This window comes from Varanus komodoensis, unplaced genomic scaffold (genome assembly GCF_004798865.1).
Source record: "Varanus komodoensis strain SLA01 unplaced genomic scaffold, ASM479886v1 scaffold14_1, whole genome shotgun sequence".
Classification (NCBI taxonomy): domain Eukaryota; kingdom Metazoa; phylum Chordata; class Lepidosauria; order Squamata; family Varanidae; genus Varanus; species Varanus komodoensis.
The window spans coordinates 4,865,718-4,893,321 of NW_025335438.1; the positions used below are offsets into that span (position 1 = coordinate 4,865,718).

A 27,604-nucleotide genomic window follows, 5' to 3' on the forward strand; every position below is an offset into this window, starting at 1 on the left:
GTAAATCAATTTGTATTATTCACAGTTTATGCTAATACAGGCCCCTTAAGAATCAGCCATAAACAGTCAGCTATCATTAGGTTAAACCAGCTTCCTGGGAGATTTACAATACAGCATCTGTCCCAATTAAGCAGAGTGAGGTGCAGTAATATTTTATAGTTATGCAGCACCTTTCCTCCCAAAGCATTTTTACCAATTAAAGGTACATAATGCTGTATAATGGATGCCTCCATGGAAGTGTTCTCACACACACATGAGAACAGGAAGAAAAAAATGTAAACCATGACCATGTGGCAAACACCTGTTCTTAAATATTACAAGACGGGTGTGTAAATTTCCAAGAGGGGCAACAAAATCCTGTCTGCAACAAACTCATTGGAGAAAATATTTTAAGAAGCTGTCTGAAAGATCTACATGGCATATCACAGTGTATGTTTCCCCACTCCATACCCCCATATACCTGAAAGGAACATATTACAACACCATATTTGTGTCCACTCCAGTAAAGGACCTTCCACCTGTGGTTTCATTGCTAGTGAAGTCTATGCGTGAAGTCTGATTGTCCCCTTTGAGGATGAACCACACCCTCCACACTTGATGGGGGAGATCAATTATACCCTAAAGCCCCCAGAATGTCCTCCCAGGAACCATAGGTTTGCAATACCCACTTGGGATTTCTACTTCTGAGCAGATAAATGTATAGGATTGTGCTCTTATGGTCAGGGCCCTCTAAATGTTGTCAAAGTGCAACACACATCAGCCTTAGCCAGCATGGATTCTGGGTGATGCACTCCAACAAGGGCTGGAGGGCCACCAATCGCCCACCCCATTAGAGAATTACAGGTTACATGTGAAAAGTTAAATCCACTGCAGAAAGATAACTTAACTGGAAGACAGATACACAAAAGTGAAAAGAAAAATGTAGAATTTTATTATTTTAAAAATCAGATGCTGGGGAATAGGAACCTCAATAATCACAAGGGTGTGAAGATGCAATTTCTAAGTTCAGGAAGTTGTTAATTCTGAAAATTAGCCTAAATGTGAAGTTGGAGGCAAATACCTAAGTCCCTAAGGGGCTAAAGAAGGAATAGGGAGAAGCACATAAGCCCAAGACACATCCCTACATGAAACAAACCCTTCTTTACCCATACAGCATTGGTTTGGCCCAACCTACAATTGCACTGAAAAGGGTATCTGAATTCTGTATTTCCTTGAGTTACTTTTTAGAGAAGCCTTCCTGCCATCCTGATGCTCTGTGGGTGTGTTGGACTACAGTGCCCAACATCCCCTGTTGGGTAGCCCAGTGAGGAGACTGGATCAGGTGGGCTGTTTTAGAGCACATCTGGAGGGTACCAAGTTGGGGCTAACTATTTTCAAGCATAAACTGAAGCAGGAAGGGAGATGATTGTTGCAGCTACTTATTAGTTGATTCATGCATTATTCTTTGGGAGAGAAAAGGAGAGGCGGAGTCTTAATGGTGCAGACAAGTTAAGATTTTCTGCCTAATCCTATGCATGTTCAGAAAGGGGAAAAAAAGACAACAGTTCCCAACATCTTCCAGCCAAGTCCATTTACCAACTTCTGCTCCCCATGCCGACACAAGAGTATTTCTTGAGCCTGCTTTCCATTGCAATTCCTCACAGGAACAAAATATACTCTTTGGTTACTTCATATTGTTTTTATTTGACTCTGCGTGTTCAGAAAGGTAATGGAAGAGCCAGCACAGCAGCTTCCGATCCTCACTGTACACATAATAGATTGTCATTGTAAACTACTACGAAATTCTGCAGAACCGAGAGACATCAATTTATAGTACCTGTCTGAACCAAAAATTGCTTATTCCTACAAATCTGTGTTCCAGCACTTAATGGAAGCAGTTGAAAATCATGATCTCAATAAGATCAGCCAAAAGAGTAATTATATAAATCATACAAACCAAACCAAAACAAACTAACAGAAAAGGAAAATGGATTTCTAATGAGATTATGCGACAGATGATATATGGTATTTAGTTAGGTTTTTTTACCTCTTTTATGAGCTAATACTAAGTACGGAGATACATGCTGTGGCACAATCAGATAATCAAATTGTTCACCACTCATGGCAAAGAAAGGAATAATGAGCATTTAAAAACAATTAATTAATCAAAAGAGTTTGATAAAGTTGTTGCTTTTCTTTTGCAGCCCAGATTACCCATTAATTCATTCTAGTATGAACCAGTTCATTAAAATGGTATTATAAGGTTTTTATAAGGATAAAATAATGAATAAAGCATAGTCTACAGGAATAATTCAATAATAATTCAATAACTCAGTGGAAGTATTCCTTCATGATAATAAAATGCTACATCCTATATGTATTCACAAAGTAAAAATGGCAGCTCTCCCATCCAATTCCTCTCCCTCTGCTCATAATGTTCAACTCCTAGAAAGATTGACATGTCATCACATTACATGCTTCATTTACTGATTCCTCCTGAGGATTTGAAATGTATATAGCATCAAAGGGGGGGATTGCTAGGCATCTGCTGAGGTCCTACACACCAGATTATTATTATTATTATTATTATTATTATTATTATTATTATAACATTTCTATGCCGCCCCTTGCCGAAACCTCGGGGCGGCTTACTAACAAGGGTCCTCTGAAGTTGTTCTTCCTCTTCTCCATTGCAACTCGCTTATTCATCTGCTCTACCCTAGACAACGGTGGTAGTGAGGAGAAGCACTGCCTACTTGTTCCCAGGCTGACAAGCAATGATAAAGAAGAGGTGGAAGAGATGTAGCTGCTGGTGGCAATGGCAGAAAAAAAGGTAGATTAACTATGGGAAGCAGCACATTGAAGGTATCTTGCCAAAGGTTCCTCAAAAACCAGCATTATGCAAGGATCAGAGACCCTGGGAAATGAAGGTTCTGACATGTTTGGGGAGACTGCACAGTGAATGGGAGGCCCTCCAGTACAGACTATTGCCCTTTACAACTGGCGTGCATTGAGAACAGGGAAAGATGGTGGCAATTCCATCAATTAGGCAAGGAAATTGCACAATGAAAGCCTTGCCTAGGTGCTTGGTTCCACATTTCATATCAAGCCCTAACCCTAACACAGATCTAGGTCTGAACTGGGACAGGCTGGGTTTCCCTTGATTTCCACACACAAAAGCCAAGATCGCAAAGCTGATGTCAGTGACACTCACCATGGTCTACTGGAAACTTCCTCCACTTTAAGTGAGCAGTCAGCTGAAATATAAATACCATAGGCCAGTCCTGATAAAATGGAGAGCCACAGATTAATTCTTCTTTGGCAAGATGCTCACGCTTTGCTATGTCCTGAAAGACAGTTTCATGCTCAAGAATACCATGCTCAAGAGGAGCAATAAATAATATATTCATAAAGAAAGGAAAAGGAAACAAATATAATGAGGAAAAAGGCACAATCCATAGAGGTGCTAAGAACTGTAAACCATTGTGAAGCTCATATTTAGTATGGGTTTTACCACAGTGCAGCTAATTTACTCTACAGTTAGAACATAATATACAATTTGAATAGGAATAAAATTATTTAGACTGAATGTGACATGAATTATGGATAATTATATTTAGGAACAATAAGGAATGCATTTCTGATTTCTGATGGTGCAGGGTTTCTGACGCATGTCCTGGCATGATGTTCTTGACTATTACTCATGTAGTTCCTGGTTTCATTATGTAAGAGAAGGGATGCAGTGTCATGATTAGATCTGATGATTTACTTAACTACTCCATTACTGTCTTGCTAATTGTAGATATTGCTCAATACCCTGAATGTATGATGCTTGTATCATCCTGAACAATCACAAAACAGTTTCAATTATTCTGTGCTGATGAATGTATGTTTCATGATTGTCTGTGTAGACCCCTTGTATTTGTTTACGAATGTCTATGGTTTACATATGTCTTTCAGCTCATACCATACTTTAGAATTTTTTCCAGGACATGATAGCCTATGATCTTCAGGTGCATCCAAGTCTTTACAGGGGCTGATGGCCATATCACATGTCAACCAACAAGTTTGCATCCAACTGCTACCTTTTAAAATGGAGTTTTAAATTAGCTATTCTTCAGTAGGCTGAGTCTATGGTCAATGTCAGCTTCCATGAGAGCAGCCCCACGAGATACATGAAGTTCTCCTTTTCAGAAAGTCATCCTCCATGATTAGAGGACAACAGAAATGAATGAGGAGAAGAGTGGAGTTAGCATGCTACCCTTTCTTATGCCTTTACTATATTAAGATCTAGAATGCCAGAACAGAGCTTTAGCAAACAGTTCATAGCATATATTTTGGTGCGCACGTGCCTGGGCACCATATATTTCCTAATGTGACAGCAGGTGAATGTGCACACAAGACCTGATACCTTGTTAGCTACATGAAGGCCTGCTGATGCTCCAGCTAACCATTGCTCTAAGCAGCTGGATAATTCACATTTGCCACTAAGTATATGAAGAGATTGTTGTTTGATTAATGAGCTTCTATCTCATGGATGTGTAGCTAAGCTTCTGATATATTGATAAATTGAGAACTATAGTTAACTCCTTGTTTGCTCATTTTAATTTGTTAAAAAGAAAATGATCTCATTTTTTCTTAAATGAGAATATTCAATTATTTTTAATACACTGTGTTTGCAGCATAAATTAATCTCCAAGTCAATTCTGTCAGTCTCAACAAAGGGCTCACTGATCTTTTGAAGTAGATGCTGTCACTTAGCTAATCAAAAGTGTCTGAGTTGTGAAGCAACAAAAAGAAGCCTTAAAGGAGATGTAGTTCCAATCTGAGATTAACAAGATTTGGTTCCCACTCACAGTAGACAATCTTGTACTCTTTACAGAGCATTTAGCTTTCAGGCATTATCAGGTTTTAACACCTCAGTCCTGGAAATTAAAAAATGTCCTGTAGTTTAAATTGCTGGACAAAGATACAATTGAGCATACAGCTGGAAAAACAGAAAATTCATTCTAATAACACTGAAAATGCTGCTATCCCCAACAAACAAGCAAGCAAACAATAAAGGCAACAATTTAAGCACAATCCTATGCATGTATACTCATAAATAAATGCTGCTGACTTTCCAGATATTTCTAAATCATACAATTAAATCATATAAAATATCATGTAATTCCCATGGTTGCTGGGGATGCTGGTAGCTGTGGGACTTTTTTCCATTTAAGCATGCATAAGGTTGCATACTTGTTGTACCAGTTTAGTGCCTCTTTGAACACTGTGCAACTTACTTCTAAGTTGATATACATATGATTATGCCGAGTGTCTGCATCATTTGCAATGAGATTTTTTTTTATATTTTCAGGTTATGGCTAAAAAAAGCATTTTAAAAATAGAAAAATAATACGTTTCTTAAGTGTAAATGGTCATCTAGTGCTTAATTGCATGCTTGATGCTACAAATACATATTTAGGCTTTTGGATTTAGATTGGCTTAATGGTACAACTAGATCAAATTTTGGATTTACAGAGTGCTTTTTTTAATCATAGAACGCACTGGAACGGAGTTCCGGCGCCCTTTTTTCAACAGATTTTCCAAGTTTTAAAAGTAACTTTTGAAAAGTTGATGTTTGGTCCACGTGGATTTGAATCGCCCTGTTGAGCCTAGCAGGTTGGCAGCAAAATCATTAAAACGGTGCATGTGGGCTGCTTGTGTGTTGAATCCAATGAATGCGTACTTCGTCTGCGCTGGTTGTGATGGTGTTGCTCGGCTTGTGATTGGTCGTGTGGTCGCACACTGAGAGCTTACTGCAGGCAGCGACCGTTATGTTTCATTACACAAGTGACATGTGTGGGTGTGTGTACAGTGATTGACTACATGTGAAAGGTAATAATTTCATGAGTTCCGGCACCATTTTTCTTACAAAAAAAGCACTGGATTTACATAATGATATACAGGATAAGCCCATATTTGGAAAGAAAGAGAGGTACATGTTTATGTTTCATTTTTCCAGATTGCTCATTCATGTCTGCTCAAAGCCACACATGTGGCTATGCATGCTCACCAACAGCCAATTGTGGCGGAACACTCTGTACTATAGAGTAAACAAGAAATGCTAAAATAAATAATACATGGATTCAAAACGTACTCCTCTAGTCTATTACTCAATTAAATGACTATGTTCAATATAGTGACAGGGATGGATGGATAGATCTGTTGAGTTTGATGAGACTGGCTGCTTTTGAGGTTTGCTTGCTCTGTTCCATTTATTTATGTTTTAACTCCATATAGAAATGTGTCTACTTTATTGTAATGCATACAATAATGTACAATATGGAGGCAGACACCCATTGACTAAGTGTGTTTCTCTGCATTTTGGAATTTTATACATTGCTTTGTATATTTATCAAATGTGTACATCTTGTTGAATGCCTTTATTTTGTTGTGCGGAATGCATGTATGGATTTTCTGATCACACACTGAATTCTGCCCCAGCAAGTACAAATTCCCCTCCAGGTAGATCCCAAGGAGAAATAAAGCTAGACTAAGTGAATCTCTGGCATATTCTTATTTGGTAATAGCACACATTTCAAAAATGTATGCCTTGAAATAAATGAATTTCAGCATCACCACACCCGGCCCTTCCAAATTGACCTCAACATTCTCCAAAGCAGAGGTCCATTCGGGCAGAACTAAATCTAGCACCAACCATTCCTCCCAGGCCTTTCCACAGCCATTTTTGCTCTCAAACTTACCACTGTTAGGGTGGTCAAAAGTTCTTTGTATAGTGGCTACAGAATTTTAGGTGCTTTGTAAAATAAACATGAAAACTGAGCTCAAAGCAATATGATAAATATAAAGTGTGTTCACATTTCATTCCCTGAAGTCTTGCACAACTTGACCCATCAATCCATATGTAGCCCAACAGCCATGAACGGCATCCTATTTTTCCTTCCTTTGTGGATGTGAAATAGTTGAGGGAGGTTGTCTACCACATGGCAAGCTAACAAATGGCAGCTGGACTTTGTCCACTTTGGTGAGTTGCTATCAGGATTCTTTCCATGTTTACTTTAGATATATAGCCCCAAAGCAAGCCTGTATTGCAGGTACTTAAAACAAGACACGAAGCTATGAAGGGCAGCAACTCAAACAAAATGGCATAATTTATTTTAAAAAGGATGATACATTTTGTGTTTTGCCAGATATACCTTAAGATTTAAAAAAATACTTACCGCTTTTACTCTTAAGTAATCTGTAGAGGGAATTTTGAGAAAGTCACAGTTATCATCTGTAACAACTGTTAGTACATCTTGTTGCATCCCTGCAGGGAGTGGTTCCAAAGTCCCGAAGCAACATCCTATACGAAGCTTCCAAAATAATGGCATACAAACTGAGTTACATTCAACCATGCTTTCCTATTACTTTTGTAAGATACTTAAAATTAATTATTTATTTATACATATATTTGTAGGCCACCTATAACTGCCGAGGCCTTCCTAGGCAGCTTACAATACATTAAACATATTAAAACATAATAACACTTGTTTAAAACCTACTAAAACACTCACAAATTAAAACATCTATAGGAACAGTATAAAAAAGGTCCACAACATTCAGGGGCTAAGTGTTAAAAAAAAATCTAAAATGGTATGCCCTCACCTGGTGCTGAAAAGAAATAAAGACAGTGCCAGGCAAATTTCCCTAAGGAAGGAGTAGCAGCAGCGGAAAAGGCCCTTTGCCTGGTTGCCGCCCCTCTCACCTCCCTGAGGGGTTGCTCTCATAGAAGGGCCTCCTGAACTGAGCTGAATAATGATACAACCTAAACATTATCAGTACCTTTTCTTCCTGTTGCTATATATTGCAAGCGAAACATTCTCAGATATCCTGAGCATTCAACCTAATAGCCACTAAGGATAGTTTATATATTTTACCCAGAACTTAAAATACAATAATGATTATTTGTCATGGGTATTTTGGGACAACCAGAAGCTGTGATATGTTTTATAATGCCTTCTTCTACCAAATCCACAACAGGAGCATTGTTATCACACCTCTTTTAGCATTTTGTGTTTCAGCCACCCTGACAACATTTATACTAAAGCTCAGTGTGACATAGAAATTAAAGTCATCAGCTAAAAGGAGGCTATATCAAACTAATGGTACTGCCAGTCCCAATACCTCCCCCATGGCTCCACATGGCTGGCTGAGAAGGCTGGGAATTGTTGAAGGGCTCCTCCCCACCCATCTAAACTGGCACAGGATTGTGCCTTAAGTGTACTAAATCAGTTAGGACACACTCCTATCTCCCCCATGGCAGATCTTCATAAGCCCCAAAACACAGAGGGGTATAAACATCTAATGGTAGCAGTGAAGTAAGAGAGGTGGGCTTGGGGGAGGTATTTAGCTTTAGTTCTGGAGACTGTGAGGGAAGAAGACTGGCAAGCCAACTGCAATTGGAGTAACTCAGTAGCTCCAGCATCTTCTCCCTGTCCCCAAACATGTTTCTGTGTTATCCCTTCAAAGGCCCAGCATGAACCTTGGGGAAGGAGCAGCTGGAGTGGTTCTTTCCCAATGGCTGTGAGGGGGCAGAGGAGCTTGGCCTTTGGATTCCCACCTGTGAGATCCTAAGATCTTAGAGCTGGGACTCGTGAAAATCATATAGCCTCCCAGAGTATGTCAGGAAGCCATAGGACTGCACCCTTAACATGTTGTTTAAAATCTGAGGTATATGCCCTTTCAAACTGTGTTTCTTGGATATTAAAGCTTGGTCAATGTAAATAGGCTTTCTGTGCCCTTTTGACAGCTCAAAGATTGACACTACTACACTGGAAAGATAAAGTTTCACCTCCTGTAGAGCAGTGGATTGAAGACTTAATGGCACTTTCAATATCTGAGCAGATGACATACAGCTGTCATTCTATGTGGACATAGGAATATCTGGCTGCCTTTGTTGAAGCTTATGTATAATCTATACATCTGGATGTATACTTTCATTTGTATATTTACATATCTATTTATCTGCATATTTACATATCACAAATATACAAATACTTTTATTTGTATATTTACATATGTTTTATATTGTTTTGTTGAGGTAAAATTTACAGTGATAACTGGAAAAGAACTTAATAGCTACTATGAAGGACGTGAGCAGGATTAGAATTGCACTTGGTGGCAGGAGGGGGGGTGTTAACCTCCCCCCCCCCCAAGTCCAAACAAAAGTTGCTCCCTTGACCTGTTATTTGGAAGGCAATTTCTATTGGCACTAACAGGAGCTTTGCTCCAGAATTTCATAGCAGCTTCAGAGACCATATTTGTTGGGACCATGGTGGGAAAAGGAACATCATCTGGACAGTTTGCAAACTCTAAATGCAAAATTATTTCTCTAATCTGTAAGTGTGTACCTGAGAATGTATGCCTCTGTAAATATTATCCCCCCATTGCATCTATTGTAGGAGACTAACAGAATGCTAAAGAGCAATTTGTTATACCTTATGATAATATTGTTCTGCATCCACTTCAACCTGGATGGCATCTATGTAATGCCCAGTTACAAATCCTCAGTTCCTGAGACCTAATTCAGTTCTCTGGGGTTGCCCAGCCAATCATGCCACAAAAGAATGGTGGTCCTCAACCACAAATGGTTTGGTGGTTTCCTGACTTCTGTACAGGTTTTTTTTCAATTCTAAATTATTCCTAAGGCTTAATTACCAGCAGGAGAGCTTTAAGGCAAAATGTGCTGTCCCTTTTTGTAATGTTGACCCTGTCCTTTTTTGCCTTTGGCCCCATCTACCCATGGAATTCAGTCCTTGGGCTGATGGAGATTCAATACATCAATAATTCTGATGGCAAAATTTGGCTTCATCTTTAAGGGGGAATCAGTCAATTTAACCCAAATAATTCAGTGGGCATACTTAGTACTCAGCACATATGAGAAACTCTGGTCATCTGTTAGGAGTGCTCACCTACTACTGGAAAGGGAAATCACAGGAACTTATTCCTGACACTGAAGCCAATACTGTGAGAATTCATCCAAAGTCCTTTTAGACCAAGCAACAAACAACATGAGGCTAATGAGTAAAAGGATGAATCACATCCTTGTACCCACTAAATCCCAGGATCATCCATGGGGACATGTGCAACCAGCAGGAACCACCGTCCTCCTGCCTGCTTCCTCCCTGGAACCAAGAGTCTCATGGAGGTACCAGGAGAGGAAATTTAGGAGGGAAAGCATCAGATGGGAGAGCAAATGGAGATCAGGAGAATTCCTTTATGCCCACTACACATTTCCAGACTGCATCACAGAACCCCACAAGGAGAAAATAATCCCAGGATGAGCTCAGACCAAATCCACTGTAACCAACTGAGCTGCCTTCTATGACTTCCCTAGAAAATACTGTACAGCTGACCTCTGTATGCATTTTCCATACAGTCAAAGTTGTATGCATTGTAAATTTCACAAACTTTCATAATGCAAATGTTGTTGGTGTTTACAATGCTGGGTTCATTCAAAAGCTGTTTTATGTACTCTCTTTTAGTAATGAATTTATGTTCAGGTTTTATTGTTATTCTCTCTATGCCTAACTCACTTATAATATTTGTCAAGAAGTATTTTTCTCTCCTTTTCCCCTCAATTTGGCTTTATCTTACACATGTAGCCATTCAATTAATGTACATAGTAAATATAAATAGCACAAAGAGAAAAAAGTTATTAGGATGTATTGTGTTTATATATAATGGGTGGGGTTACATGACATGAGAAGCCATGGCAAAATCTCACTGTTCCGACCCAGTTCCAAAGTTCCTGCATGAGAGGATTAGTTTTCCAAAACCAAGGAGAGAATAAATTATCTGGACTAAGGTTTTCATGCTTCATCATGACTCCTCCAGTTATCTAGACCTGGAATTGCTGTTTTACCATTCATGGTATGGAAACACCATAAAGCTTCCTGGCAAGAGAGCCTGCAGAAATCAAACTTCACATGTAGCCAGTGGGGTTGAGCTAGCACTGACTGACCAGGGAAGATTTTGGGGTGTGGTAAATGGCTCAATAAAAATGTTGTTTCAGTGTTTTGTTGTTTTGAAAAAGGCAAAATCCATCCTGAGAAATATATGGGCAAGAATCTTCTATATTATAGAAGCCATAATAATAACTTCTTAAATTATATTAAAATGGATGGGTCTGGCAGAGCTATAGCTCAAGGACTGTGAAACCAAACATATCACATCTGGCATTCAGGCTATGGGCACAATCCTATGCATGTATTGAGCAAAAAAATAAAAGCCTCCAGGCAGCAGGCCTGGCTGGGTAATGCTGGGAACTGTAGACTTCTTTCTATAGCACTGCATCTTGAGGGGATCCTGGAGGTGTCCACATCAGGGTTCTGATTTTTTTGAATGCATTGGTTTGGCCCTGTGTTGCAAGCCTCCAGTATCATCTTCAGTCACCAACGGGGCTTGTTGTAAGTTCCTCTTTTAATATTGGCCTGCAGGTTTTAAAAAGTTCCTTTGATGAGATCCTCTTATTTATTCATTTTTTGATTTAATTTGTTTAGTCCACCTTTGGTTACAAGGTGATAAGCATAATTCTTTCTGCACCGTGTTAAGAAGTTCTCTAATGCCAAGACAATTTAAGATATTCAAAGAGGCCTGATGGCTCGAGGCGTATAACAGTCCCAGGTGTTTACAGGTCTACTCCATATGTTGTTTCAGCTGTTTGCAAATTGTTTTTATTTTTTTCTATTTTGAAAAGTTTTATGAAATTTTATTGTATTGCCTGTTTGATGAACTGTTGTAAACTGCCTAGGAAGATTTGGCTATAGAATGCTGCAAAAAACCCTATAATACTAAAATAATAATAATAAAAATCATACATGATGCAGAATTCTCATTTACCAGGAGGACTGTATGAGGGGGGGGAAGACATACCAACCTGGTGTCCTGCAGACCAGCAAAGTCTGGCAAACATTGAATGGCATATAAACAGTGCATACATAGAAATGGTAAGGGAAGGAAATTGTTTGTTATATAAAAGGCTCTGTCAAGTATGTTTCCATATGAAACCTAGTTTTCACCACCCTCTTTTAAGTAGCTTTCTGCATTTCCATTCTGGAAGCCTACGTTTCAGAGGTTGCAAGTTCTTCAAGAGATCACTATAGGTTGTTACAGCACTCGGACAATTTTGGCATAGGCATTTCTTCTGTTGCTGTTGGTTCTCCTTTTTGAACAAACAAAAATGCCTCTTTCCTTATGCAATAAGGAACAGACTGACAAAGCAAAAATATCTGAATGGACAAGTAGGCATTTTGGCCCTTTTCTTCTTTTTTTGCATGTTTTAAGAGGTGGAAATTACAGAAACTTCCTAGGTACTGCTTAAACAGCTAATCTAAAGTAAGTGCCTGGAAACTGTGCATTCATTTGTTTGCATGAGTGAAAGTTGCTGCTTTCACTTAGCAGTTATCAAAGATAATTTCCTCTCAACAAGTTCTGCCAATGCTGAATGTGTTTGCATTTTTTAAAAAAATGCCCAGAACAATAGCCATCTCATTTCAACAATTAAATGCAGTATACCATGGCTGGATTGGCTAACTAATGTTATACTTTGCCTACAGTGACAAAAACTTCAGCTAAAGCTGTCACCAAATAACACATTCAAAATTGGCTTTTCTCTCTCTTTTCAGAAAACAGCTCTGACACACCTCTGGCAATCTGTAAGACAGATCCAATTTAGACAGAAAGAATAAAGGAGAATTAATCTTCTCTCCCTGCCATTCTTGCCCAAGGTTGACTATTTTATTCTGGCAACCTCGCACAAGGAATTCTGAAAGACAGCGTCTTTGTGAACCATTTGCTCCTGCATCCCAGAGGCATTCAGAATCCATTCAATGTTTTGTTTGGATGAGACCTTGTATGAGACACAATAGTTTTCAAGGTAAGCCTTGTGGCACCAATTCCAGCTGGTCGCTGGAAGCTTATTGTCAGTGATTGTAAGTGACAATTCTAGCCACACAAAAATCAAACAACCTCCTCCAACCGCTTCATGCCAATCAGAACAATTCAGCTTGCAGAAGGAAGGAAAGTGATCCCCACTTTTGCATTACACAAGACTCAAAAGCCTGACACAGAAATCTTCATTTCCTGTACAGTTTCCACCATGCTCTTGTATTTTCTCAAGTATCAAACCAGTCCTCAAAGTTTAGACAATGTCATTATGTCACTTGTTTAGATTCTCAAGTCATAGAATGGTCAACCCCTTTGGATTCTTACTATAGAAACTGCCTACTCAACCATTTAGCTCTATAGAAACAGGGCCTTTCTATGCAGATATGTCAGAGGGTGAATTATCTCAGGGACAGAGTCTAAATCCACCCCTCCTGTGATTGAAATCTGTCCCAGTCCACTTTATCGCAACCACCAATCATTGCTGATTTCTCAGCTTTTTAATCCTTCCCACATTCTAAAACAAAAAAATGACTCTCCTAAAGCTTATTTATTGGTAGTGAGAGCTTTAAGCTAACCTGTACTGCTAGTTTTTGTACTTTGGGCCCATTCTTTTTCCTTTGGCTCTGTTCACCCCTTAAATGCAGGACCCAAGAGCTGCTTCAGATTTGATTTTGGCCTTTAAGCAGGAAGAAATTCCCCTCCCTTGGATTATGCTGCATAAACAAGTCATCCAACTATGCATTATTCTATTCAACAGCTTCAGCTGAAATAAGGTTGTTTCAATATATTTGGGAAATATATTTTGGGAAAACAAAGCAAACAAATCACTCTAAGGTATATTGTGTCCGGAATGGCAACGGGATAGCAGGCTGCGATGGCAAACTGACTATAGGGCAATTATTTCAAGAAGCCATCCAGTCTGCGTTGATCATACTAGCCTGAATGGGCACCGCTGGGCACTTAAGCTCTCTGAAGCCCAAGCTCACAGAACCCAAATCTGCATAAAGGTTACATTTGTTAATTTGCCTCTATGGATGGAGGTTTAGAAATAATGGCCAATGTTTACTTAAATTTCACAGAAGGTAAATCCAGCTAATTAATTTCAGCCTGCCAATTAATTTCATAATCAAATCCCCTCAAATAAAACAGCATCATCCATTAATTTCCACCTCACCCAATTCCAACCAAATGTGCAATGGCATCAAAGAATGTCCATACAGAGGGTGATAAATAAGGTCTCTATTAAAAATTCACATGTATTTCAAAGTGGCAGTGATGGCACCAAGATGGAATTTCAAGAATTTTACAGGGGGCTAACCCTCTACAGCTACAGTTGCCCTTAAAATTAGTTTTACTGTCATGAATGGGCACTCAGGGCCCTAAATAATAGATACAGGGATAGGGGATTTTATGTTCTGGATATCATGCGTTTGTAGGCAGTCCTCAGAACTGGCTCCTGTCTGAGTCATGTTTCTGACCTCCCAGTCAGTCCTGCTCCCATTAGAGCAGGACTTGGGGACAGGCATCCAAGGCCTCAACCAGCAGAATGGACAGTGGAGGTTCCCAAATGCAAGCATGTATGGCTTCCCACATTTTGAAGTGAGTGAAGTAACATATATACAGCACCCTCTAAAGAGGCGAGGATGTAAAAACATCCATTACCTAACTGCACCACCATGCCTGGCTTACCTCTGAGAGCAGCTTCTAGCTCAGCCTTGATACTGGACTTCCAAGCATAGCAAGTACAAGCCCATCAAAGAAAGGACCAGCCAAACCTCTCTGGATAGAGTCCCATGACTGAGGTGTTGCAACTGGGAAGGCCCTATTCTTGCCAAAAGGCAAGAAAATTATCATGTTCATCTCCTGAACTTTGATGAAGACTGTGATGTTTATAAATGTACATTGAGAAAAAGATCAACAACAATTGTTCTAACTCTGCACCTCAACCCAATAAGATCTAATAGCACTTACTGTGGCATGCTGTTCACACAGCACACTAACTCAGCATTAAGTGCCACGTGAACTTGTAATGGGTTATTCAGAGTAGCTTAAGTTTGATGGGTTATTCAGAGTAGCTTAAGGGTGGGGAGATTTATTTATTTCTTGTTTATTTTATTTATAAAACTGCACCCAGTAGTCCCAAACAGATACATATCTCTGGGTGGCAGAAGTTCAGGTGTTGCTAATATCCTCCCAATTTGACTAGGGCTATAGTCTTTTTGTCTGCCTCTCAGGAAAAGGAGACATGGAAAGACTTTTGTTAAACCCCCCAAAACTTACTCCCTCATTAATGTATCATTTATTTGGAACTGATGTCTGTTTTGTTGTTCCTGTTGTTCCTGTTGAGGTTCAAGGCAACTGAAAGATTTGGGGTTCAAGATCAATTCTGGATTTCTGGAAAAGGGAAAAAAAACCTTTTCTGATCCAGCTTTTTAATGCTGAATTTCATTTTATTTTTAATCTCTAGCAGGCTAGTTTTTATACACAAAGGCTTAACACTGTAGCCATCAGACTATATCCAGTGCTGTAGGAACAGAATTACACAGGGATAATGGGGCTTTCCTTTCTCCCACTGTCTGTACTCCTTGTGGATCTGTGAAATGTACTCCAGAGGTTTTCTCAAGTCTACAGAGCAGATGGGGTGGGGGGTGGGGGACATCCAAAACTCTTTATGTGAAAGGAGGAATCCATTCCGGTACTCTCTATTTCACTGGTGGGTACATCCCTTACTCCTTACAAGCAGTTATTCACCTTGACTGTGCATGCAAGGCTGTTTAAATCCTATTGGAGCTGACAGAATTTAAGCAAGCCAACTTTGTGAAGAATTGCAAGTTTCATATTTTACCAGAATAACACATGAAAGCACATCTGCTAAGAGGGAAATTTAAAAAGAAAAAAACCCCATTACTAAGTTGCAATGGCATTTTAGACTTTTAAAAAAAGATTTTGTACATTTCTTTTCTATAGTCCCTCCATTTTTTACCTCTTGTGTATGACAAAGGAAAGTTATAAACATCCACTTGGCCTTCTTACTAATAGTATTACTTCTTTAATGGCAGTGCCTTTGTTATAACTCACCATGATTGAGCACAATGATGACCGGGACAATCTAGAGGCGCTGGTGGTTGAGCTCTGCCTGTGTGCTAAAACAAAGTTTCCTCCAACCATTTTTTTGTAAAACTTTGACTGTGGTCTAGCGGAGCCTTTGAGAATTGCATAAAGCCCTTGGCTTGCATCCACTGGAATTAAAATTAAAAATTACATTAAGAACAAATTGTATTTGATCAGCATATTACAGAAAACAAAATTGACAGTCTGCAGCATGAAGCCAACATAAAAAACATAATAAATCTACACCAGTAATTATGAAACATATTTTGATGTAATTTTCCCTTGAAATTGTCTCATTTCCAAAATAAGAACGTACATATGCTTGAACTTGGTGGCACCAACATCAAAATCGGATGTAGGCAACTTCATGTAGCCTGGGGGCCAATTTATCCCTTCTGGAACATCCCATGAAAAGCACACACTCATTTTGAAAAGGAGACTATACATTTCCCTAGCTGCTGCTGCTGGAAATTTGAACTGGCCCAGCATCAGTGTGCACCTGGACCATGACTCAGCAGGCACACAGGTCACCTGGTCACTAGCTTCCATTTCTATTTTAATTATAGCAATTATTGCTAAGTTGGCATTTCTACATATAAACAATCACAGGCATATTTATGTAGATCTATGCCCATTTTTGTTCCTTTTGCGGGATCCTCTTGGGCATCACAGTCTGTCTATCAAGACCATTTTGACTGGTTGTTGACAAATTCTACAGAGAGAGAGAGAGAAAGATAGAGGGAGGCAGGGAGGGTGAAGTTGGGCTCTGTCCCGCTACATCTTTATCCTAAACAACAAATATGTTTCTGGTTGTTAAACCAACAGAGGACTGCAGAGAAAATGGATAAGCACAGAGCCTATGGAATAATGCATGATGTGGGAGGGAAGGAAGCAGGATAACAGAGGTGCTAGAAGCATGTTCCCGGTTCCATCTGTGAAATGTTGAAGGACTGATTTACTGTAGACCCAATGTTGAACTGCCTACTATGACATTAGGGCAACTTTCGCAAAGCTGGTGCTGTCCAGAAGTTTTGGACAACAATTTGTAGCATTTCTGACTATTGACCAGATGACTGGGACTGATCAGTCATCTTTTGAGACCCAAAGTATCTGGATACCAAATTGGGGGAAGACTGCATTAAGGTATATTTGGTTTAAGGCATACAAGTTCCTTTCTCTGAATCTCAAAATAAATGATAAAAATACTGTTGTTAGCATTTTTTAAAAAGATATCTGAGAATTAAATTAGGATTTAAAAAAACCCCCTTATTACACAACTACATAACTCCATTTTTTCATACACTTGGTTTTCCTGAAGCTCTGTCTGTAAAATGATCTTGGGAGATTAAAGACTCATCAAGCATGTATTATTCCTATCAAGTCAGTTTTACTTAGCAAAAAAATCAATTTTGTATTTATTTTTAGCTTGCCAAATCAGATGAGATTGAAAATATTGCTTAACCAGGTTCAAAGAACTGGAAAAGATTGCACATTGATGCAAAGCAGTTTCCCCCCTCCCTTGAAAGGCAAAATGTTACAGTCTGAGTCATTAAGATTAGCTTTTATCTCATGCACACATTGGAGCTCAATTTTAGACCACTTTCTCTGCTACCACACCAGCTTTAACTGAATGTATATTAAATGAACAGAGCACCTAATTCAACATAACTCGACTGCTCCAGTGCCCAAGATACCAAAGGAGATTTGGACAGAGTCATTTTGTTTCCCCAAATTTACACTCAGCCAAGCAAGATGCCAGTTTTCATCACTATCACCAGAGTCATAAGCTTTGACCTTAAAATTGTCCTTTGTATTATCTCAACATAATTTATGCTAATGTAGTTTCTGCCTGCTTAGATTACAATTTTGTCTGTCTATTAATAACATGTCCTTCATTTACTATATTCACTTTAGGTGACTTGTTTCTATAATGTAAAAGATCAGCACAATGTTACCTCTTCAAAATGGACATTTCCAAGGGATTGAGATTACTGGTAGAAGGGCACATTCCCACATCACACCAACCCAACCTGGAAATAAGCTATGGTGGGTTGGTTTGTCTGTCAACAATCCATGATGCACCCAACAAATAACTGGGCTTACTGTGGGTTGTTCACCACCTCACTCCCTTTGTATCCTCCTCAGTCTTCCCAGAGCCATTTTCTGTTTGTTACAGCTCTCTCTCTCTCTCTCTCTCTCTCTCTCTCTCTCTCTCTCTTTTGAGATTGTGAAATCTCCATTTTGACAGCCACTGACAGCATCTTCAAAGTGCCCAAGCTGTATATGCCCCTGTCAAAAAAACCACCAGTTGCCCTCTAAAAACAGGGATCATGAAAACCAGATTTTACTCCCCACCTCCCAAAAAAGGTAAATAACAAACAAATGAAATCATTCCAAACAAACAAGCCAAAAACAGCTCACAATCATGTTTGAGCACATGTGGGAGATGGCAGATGCCCAGGCAAACTTGGCAAGGGCAAGAAGGAGGTTTTGCCTCTGTTGCCATTTGTTTTGCTCACCCAAGTTTGCATGACATGAAAATGCAATGTGGGTACAACAACCCCTACAAAAGTACATGGATTGTCAGGCTAACTCAAACAAGCCACCTTGCAAGAATTGGTCCAGGTTAATGTGATGTGACAGCCCATCCGTGGGAGCAACATAATCCTTGCTAACTGACAGAAACCTGGACTTAGAAATGTTGACATACAAACCACAGTGGACGTCACAGACTTTACAGAAGGACCATGAATGTCCTTGTCAGAGTGGTAGAAAGGATTGTGGGCTTCAGAATTGGTAGTGGAACATGGATAAAGTCAACTATCAGTTCCAATGCTGTACATATAGTTTGGCTGCTACAATTAAGTTTCTTCAATGGAGTGGTTATGTGTCCTTTCTTTTCTCTTCTTTCTTTCTTTTTGTTTATGAATGACAGCCCCCCTCTGAAAGGGATGTCCTGTCTGAAGGCAACTTCCATTTGGATGATCCTACGCATATACAATTTCATTTAAAAAAAGAAGAGCTATTTGGTTAATCATCAACAGCACCTGAACAATATACTAGACAATAACTACTACTATCTGTTCTGCACTTGCATGTATACATATAGATTAGCATATGCAAAAATTATGCAAACAGGCATTCTCTTTTCCCTTCTTTTATATTATACATTTCTTCCTTTTAGATGATTCATAAGTGCCAGTCTTTTCTCCAATTCTTTATCTTTTACAGTCTTCCTTTATCTATAGCAGCTAAACTTAATTGCTCTCATGATAAGAAATTAAGAAAGATGAACCCTTTATTATATTTCACAATAAGGCTCAAGTATTGGCATTTAATGTTCTGGTGACTTGACAATGCACAAAGCAAAGCAGAATGTTGTTACTATGCCACTGATGTACACTGTGCTTTACACAGTAATATAAGAAACCTAGGCAGATCATTGGTCCCAGGGGAACAACAGGGAGAGAGTGTGACAAAGGGAAAGGGCAAATACCTGCGTATTATCACCACCACAATGCATTTCCATCCTGCCTTTTTAATGCTTGTGACGAACCCAGGGCAGCTTTCATAGCTCCATTTTATCCTTACAACCACAACCCTGTGAAGTAGGTGTGTAGTTTTTGTTGCATAGTTTTTGTTGGTAACCAGGAGAGAGGGGTGGTGAGGAGAGATTTGAAGAAGGAATGGATAGAGGATACATGAAAGCAGATAAGGTATTAATAGGAAAAATAATTCCCTTCTAAGACAGAAAGTGCACCATAGATTCTAGACACACCATATCTGCACACTGCACTTCCCAGTAAACAGCTGTCACATGCATTGTCCTAGCAAGATGACAGTTCTGTTCAGTTTGGGAACAGGAAGAAGGAAAGTAACTTTTTGACAGATTCAGAAATGTCATGTATGTCAATCTGATGGACATTTCAATAAAAGGTATTGGAGAAAGGAGTGACCTAGCACATTTAAGTCTGATGTGAAAATGTTTCTTGCAATTGCTGACAGTAGAAAAAAGAGTTTTGATATGTTATCCAGAACCTAGCAGTGCATGCAAAATGTGCATTGACGGCAGCATTTACAGCAGCCTTTCTCAGTACGGTGGATTTATCACCCTGGAGGACACCAGATTGGGAAGGTCTTATGCAAAAAGCAAGCTGTTTGTACGGCAGAGTGTTAACAAATATTACAACAAGTGAGTGTTATCCTACCTGTACTTCCTTTCACCCAGTATTCCCGTATGACAGTTGTACTGAGCTGCCTCATCTCTGCATCTGAAAGCTGCTCACTGATATCAGGAATTAGTTTCATTGTCCTATACACAGCCTCGTGTTCTTCGTAAGATCTTAGAATGGGGCTGCAGAAAGAGAGTTTGTACGGAAGGGAGAATGTCACCAGTTGCTATTTAACAGCTGTACAGAAAGGAAGATTTCACTCGTTTCCTTCTAACAAGGACATTGCAGGAAGACATTCCTCAGGTACACAGCTCTGAAACTGAAAAATTAAGAAGGCATCCAGGAGCCCAAGAGAGGGATGTGTGTCTGGGTAGGTTTGTGGGTTGGTTGGTTTGGCAGACTTGAATTAACTACTCAGACATGCAAGGAAAGGTGCCAAGGCAAATGTTCAGCAGCGACATGCTGGATCCAAGAGAACCGTAGCGGTGGAGACAGCAAGGGCTACCACTTCACCCACTTCCCTCTCCAGTGATCACAGTTCTACTATCTGAAGGCACGGCTGACATCACAGCTGAGGGAGTCAGTCAAGGGGAGGTGAGTCCCATGCCTGCTCCCTTATCCCTGCCCACCCCACCTCAGGGCTATGTGCCACAACTTATACCAGCACCAGCACCAGCACATCCACATACAGGCCTGCATTATTATAATTGCTCAAGTCTGGTAATTTTTTTTAAGGGAAACAAAATGTGATTTCTGGAAAGGTCAATTCAGAGCACAGAACAATACCAGAAATGTGATAAATACTTCAAATGATCTTGAGGCAACTACCCCCTGTGATAGCACCAGCTGCAGGTTTTATGGAGCTGCTGAGAGAGAGACCTCAGAGGAGCTTCTTCTCTGAGCTGCCTCCCAGCCTTCCTTCATCACAACTTCCAGGGCTATCCCTTCACTAGTCTTCTCCCTCCAGGTCCAGTTTGCCTATAGGCAGACCATGAGCAATGGAGGGTACTGCTCTGGTTCCTTACTGCTTGCCAGCTTGGAATAGCAAGTGAACAGCAGTCAAGGTAAGGGGGAGTGGCAGCAGAACCAGGAGGCATGAAGGATCCACAGTGAGCCCTCTGAATTGGTGAAGGCTTTGACGGGTGCCCAGCAATGCAGACCACTGGGGCCATTCATGGCCTGTGAGGTTCCAGATCTGATTTTTCCAGGACCTCATGACCTGTGAGGTTCCAGATCTGATTTTTCCAGGACCTCATGGGCTGATTTTTCCATCTCCACTAGGAAAACAGCAGATAAAGGGTCAAATACTACTCCCTATACCACTCCTCTGTCTAAATTGACCCTTTCCTTTCCTTTCCTTTCCTTTCCTTTCCTTTCCTTTCCTTTCCTTTCCTGGACACACACAGCTGTCAGAGCTTTGCCTGACAAAAGTTGCACAAAGTGGCCACTAGGAGAGTTTTGAAACTCTGCAGCTGCCCGGGTTCAATTGATTGCCAGTGCCCATTGCCCACATCTGCTTCATCCCTTCAAGATTTCCCTGGACACCCCTGCTGAAGAGAGTTTGAGAGGACAGAGAGCCAGCAGAATTCTGCCATATCAGCTAACAGAGACTTCTCAGAGCAGAATAACTGCAATAATATCAATCTCAGAATCATAGAATAGTAGAGTTGGAAGGGGCCTACCTGCCTATGTTCTTCCTTTGTAGCCTGGCTTTCTTTCCACTTCCTATACATGTCCTTTTTTGCTTTCAGATAATCATTATCCTTTTTGTGAAGCCATGTGGGCTTCTTCTGTTGCATTATACCCCTTTTCCTTGTTATAATTGTTTGTAATTTTGCCTTTAAAATTTCCTTTTTTAAAAATTCCAACTGTCTTGGATTCCTTTTCTCATTAGAATCACTTGCCATGGCACTTTACTTAACATTGTTCTGGGTTTATTAAAATTGGCTTTCTTGAAATCCAGGCTACACATTTGGTTACATTTGGCTTTTGCTTAATTTAGAATCAAGAATTCGAGTATGGCATGGTCTCTTTCCCACCGAGTTCCTATAGCTGCCACATTGTCCTCTAGGTCTTCCCTGTTGGTTAATATCAAGTCAAGGATATCTGTTCCTCTTGTTCCTTCCTCCACTTTTTGTTGGAGGAAGTTATCAACAACACATGTTAGGAATCTCTTGAAAGGGCCTTGTTTTGCAGAATCTGTCTCCCAACAGATGTCTCCCAACAGATGCTACAAAAATGGCATCCTGCCTCCAAGAAACACTGGCAATTTGCTTTCAAAAGTTTCATCCTCTTCTTGACTGGGTGATCAGTAGTAGATTCCCACCACTGTGTTCCTTTTATTCCTTGCTCCATTTATATGAATCCAGATGCTCTGATGGGGCTACTAAGCTCATCTTCCTCTATTTCTGAGCAGAGATATGTATTTTTAACATACAGTGCAACTCTGTCTCCCTTTCTGTTCTTCTTGAACAGGTTATAGCCTTCAATTGTTGAAATCCCAGCCATGCCACCAACTCAGGTTGTATTCACCCTCCTGTATTAAGAGTTCGAGTTGCCTCCCATACCCCAGGCTTTAGTATATAGACATGGAAGACCACGGAAGACTTTTATCGGGCACTTTTATGGAAGACTATTATCGGGCACTGTTAGAGCTGCTGCTCCTGCTGTGGTGCATAAACCTTTGTCTGTTGTTATGCCCAGGTGTAGTTCTCCCTCCAATGATGAAAAATCCAAAAGAGGTAAAATGTAGCAATTTAATGCTCCAAATTATAGTATTTATGGCTTTAAACTGGACTTTACCCAAGGAATGCAGAGGAACAGCTTGTACATTTCCCAGCTGCCAAGAAGGCAAGTTTGGCCATTCTTAATGATAAGCCCTTGAAATACCACAGTGCTTTTCAATTATAAGATGTACACCCCAAATGCACTCTCTCCATACCCCTGAGTGTCTGGAGGCCATAGGCTAAACTGGTACTCGCAGGCTAAAAGACTGAAAGACTGCAAAATGCTGAGAAATGGAATTGGCAATAGCAGTGCTCAGCTATATGGCACTTTGAAAATCAGATGGTAGACCATATAGGGTCCAGTTTGAAACCAATCATCACCGGAGGAAAAGGAGTTAAAATTATATGGCTCCCTCAGAATGAAAGATCTGCAACACAAGATTTCTGGAGGATGAAAGGCAAAATAAATGCCCACTACAGCATAGCAGAAATATGTCTCTGACTTCAAGATGCTGTCAAGAAACAGTAAGGAAATCCAATCCAATCTTTCTAATGGATTTAACAAGCAGATTGTGCTGTTTTAAAATGATGTTTGAAAGATGCCTTGGGCGGCTCCTGGGGCTTAAAGATGGGGAAGATATTCAAATATGAATTTAAATAAATAAAGCTCTGCACCTGACTGGAACCTTTTGAAGATGGAAGACTGGCCCACCGAGTTCTTCAGTCTAATCCAGCAAGGCATTTCTAATGTACTTCCACATCCTATACCTTCCCTGCAATGTTGCTTTGTCTACAATGCTTCAAGGCAACCTAAAATGGTGTTAGCATTATGGGTCCCATCACTGTGTTCCTAAAAATTATCAGCTCGTTATCAAGTGCACTATAAGCCTAGAAAAAACAGCCACATGGTGATCATTATCACCTTTTCTGATCATTTCCTCTGCCACTATTGGAGCTTGCTCCGGTTTATTTATTTAAAACATTTCTATGCCACCCCCATCGCAACAAAGCCTCGGGACGACTCACAACATTCATAAAAAGATACAATTAATAATTTAAAAACTGGTACCATCTCAGCTATATACATTAAAATCTATAAATACAATAATAATAAATTAACAGTTAAAATAACTTTTAAATAAAAAGGTCTTTGCCTAGCACCGAAAAGCAAATAAGGACGGTGCCAGGCGGACCTCTCTGGGGAGTGCATTCCATAGATTGGGCACCAACGCAGAGAAGGCCCTCCTCCAGGTACTCATCTTCCTAATATCTTTCACGGAGGGTTCCCAGAAAAGGGCATCCGCTGCCAATTGTAGGGGGCGGGAGGGCATATATGGACGCAGACGTTCCTTCAGATAACCAGGTCCCAAGCTGTTAAGGGCTTTATAGGTCATAACCAACACCTTGAATTGGGCCCAGACTTCAACAGCGAGCCAGTGAAGCTGACAGAGAACTGGGGTTATATGAGAACAACGCCCAGTCACTGTCAGCAAGCTGGCAGCTCTATTCTGCACCAATTGAAGTATCTGGATCATCTTCAAGGGTAGCCCCACGTAGAGCGCATTAGAAAAGTCTAGTCGGGAAGTTACCAACGCGTGATTCACTGTCGCCAGGCAATCGTTCTCCAGATAGGGACGCAGCTGATGGATCAGCCAGAGCTGAATAAAGGTGCTCCTAGCCACCGCCGTCACCTGAGCTTCTAATGACAGCTCAGGATCGAGAAGCACTCCCAAGCTGAGAACCCTGTCCCTCAGAGGGAGTGCAACCCCATTTAGGACAAGGCCCAAGTCCCCCACCCAAATCCCGAGCCACCCACCAACAGGACCTCCATCTTGTCTGGATTGAGCTTCAGTTTATTGGCCCTCATCCAGCCCATTACCTTGGCCAGGCACTGGTTCAGTACAGCCACTGCCTCACCTGGATTGGTGGAGAATGAGAGGTGGAGCTGGGTATCATCAGCGTACTGATAATTCCGCAGCCCACACCTCCTAATGACCTCTCCCAGCGGTTTCATGTAGATGTTAAATAGCAAGGGGGATAAAATGGATCCCTGCGGAACTCCATGGCATAACTGCCATGGGACAGAGCCATAGTCCCTCAGCACCACCTTCTGGAATCGGCCATTGAGATAGGAGCGGAACCACCACAAAGTGGTGCCTCCAACTCCCAATCCCGCTAGCCTATCCAGAAGAATACCATGGTCAATGATATCGAAAGCCGCTGAGAGGTCCAGGAGAACCAACAGGGATGCCCTCCCCATCTCTCTCCCTGCACAGGTCATCGTACAGGGCGACTAAGGCAGATTCAGTACCGTACCCAGGTCTGAAGCCGGACTGAAATGGGTCCACATAATCAGTTTCATCCAACAGTGCCTGGAGTTGTCCCGCCACCACCCATTCTAGCACCTTGCCCAAAAACAGGATGTTTGCCACCGGTCTATAATTGGCGACCACCTCTGGACCCAGGGATGCCTTCTTTAGAACTGGCCGGACTACTACCTCCTATAAAGAGGCAGGTACCCAGCAGTCTCTTAAAGAGGCATTGACCACCTCCAGGATCCAGGTCACAATCCCGTCCTTGGCATTCTTGAGTAGCCAAGATGGGCAAGGGTCTAGTAAGCAAGTGGTGGGACATACTTGTCCAAGCACCTTGTCCACATCATCAGGCTGCAACAACTGAAATTCATCCATCAAATGAGGACTCGACGGCATCATTGGCACCTCCCCAATAGAATCTGATTCAATAGTAGAATCCAGCTTGTGACGAATCTGAGCGATTTTCTCCCTGAAATGCTTGGCGAAGTCATCACAGCAGGCCTTCAAGGGTGGCACCAGATCTCTCTTTGGGCCCAGATTTACCAGCCCCTGCACCACCCAAAAGAGCTCCGCCAGACGGCATTGTGAGGAGGCAATGGAAGCAGAGAAGAATTTCTTCTTTGCTGCCCTCACTGCCACAACATAGGCCCGATAGTGGGCTCTTAAGTGTGTTTGGTCAGATTCATCCCGTGATCTCCTCCACCTACGCTCTAGACGTCTCCCAACCCGCTGCATCGCCCATAATTCAAGTGTGTACCAAGGAGATGAACAGGCACTGCCAGGTGGAAGAGGACGCTTAGGAGCGATCGTGTCAATAGCCCTGGTCATCTCCCCATTCCATAGTTCAACCAAGGCATTGACAGGAGCACCAGCCTTATCAACCGGAAAATCCCCCAGAGCCTTCAGGAATCCATCAGGATCCATCCGACTCTGGGGACGGACCAGCACAATCGGGTCCACACCCTTACAGAGGGAAAGGCCACTCTCGAGCTCAAACCTCACGAGGAAGGTTGGCTCCACTCTAGAGCTGTGATCTTCCTCTAGCAAAAGGAAAGGAAAGTTTTTTATTAACTGCACTCTCAGCAAACACGCTTACCAGAACAATAAGATAAGAGCTGGGTTGTGCAGAATCATACAAGATGTTTGTGGCACAAACGGTGGGAAGAGATGTGTATTAATGGGAGCTTGGCCAGTTCAGAAAAGAACTGTGTGGAGCAGGGCCCTCCACCACTTCCACTGAAGTGGTGCAGAGAGCAGAGAAAAGAAATGGCTGATCTGGCAGGGCAGGGCAGGGCAGGGCAGTCTGCCCCCCCCCATCCAGAGATACCCTCTCCACTAGTGGCTCCTCCTGTTTGCTACCATTGTGGCTCTGCACTTGCCTAGAATGTTTGAGAGTCAAGATACGAGAACTTGTTTGCTTCCCTGCCTTCTCCTGTTTGCTCTCCTCCAAGCTCCCCACTTGCTCCCTTGACTTCTTCTCATTTTATTTTTCATTACATATATAGCCCAATTGTCTCCAAGGTTTTCATGGTGGCATTCAAAGTTTGCTCCAATTTTATTCCATCAACAACCGTGGCAGGTTGGTTAAAGGTCAGCAGAAGAGCTCTATGGCAGAGCAGAGATTTGAACCTGGCTCTCCCAGTCCAAGTACCACAGTCTAACCACTATACCACAATGGGCAGCTCTAGGAGGGAGATTACAGATGAGTAAGCAGTAAATGATCCTACTTGCTGCTACCTGCTTCTCATGCAATGAAAAATGTCTTTGGGGAAGAACAAAAGTTGGGTGACCCTGTATTCTCTTTTACAGAGGACAGTTCTCTATTTAAAAGGCTGCTGGAGGGCTGCCCTCTGGTTCCAAACCCTCTATTTGAAAGGCTGTTCTGCCCAAGGGAAGGGCCATTAGTTTAGTGGTAGAAAATACATTTGACATTCAGAAGGTTTCAAGTCTGATCCACAGCATCTTCAGGCAGGGCAGGAAAAACTCCAGCCCGAAAGATTGAAGATTGATTGCTGATTAGTGTTGGTAACACTAATCTAGATGGACCAATGGTCTGACCTCAGTATAAGGTGACTTCCTAGAAAGAACCATCCAAACAATTGTCCATTAGCAGGTAGCACCTGGACAACGGACAGAAGAGGCAGGCACAAAAGCCACCTGTTCCCAGTCCTCCACACTATGGTGAAATATACTGCATTTCTATTTAAATCATAAGAATTATTTCTCAGTTTGCATTTATGCATATAAATTGCATTTTTACATACAAATGGGCACATGCAAATTTTATGTAAATCACTATCTTCCTTTGTCCTTGTTTTTGAAAACTGCCACCATAGAAGCAGCAGACTGTAATCAATGATGAGCC

At 41.1% G+C, this 27,604-nt stretch overlaps 1 protein-coding gene across 1 annotated transcript in view; it reads right to left on the minus strand.

The window, feature by feature from the left end:
• Window positions 1-27,604, minus strand: part of CNBD1 (cyclic nucleotide binding domain containing 1) — a 166,968-nt gene that overhangs the window by 61,059 nt on the left and 78,305 nt on the right. Inside the window, exons 5-8 of the mRNA XM_044424328.1 lie at window positions 20,235-20,380; window positions 15,994-16,154; window positions 7,206-7,340; window positions 3,194-3,326 (exon numbers count right to left, since the gene is read on the minus strand). Of these exons, the coding sequence (XP_044280263.1) occupies window positions 3,194-3,326; window positions 7,206-7,340; window positions 15,994-16,154; window positions 20,235-20,380 (575 nt within the window). The remainder of the gene's footprint in view (window positions 1-3,193; window positions 3,327-7,205; window positions 7,341-15,993; window positions 16,155-20,234; window positions 20,381-27,604) is intronic.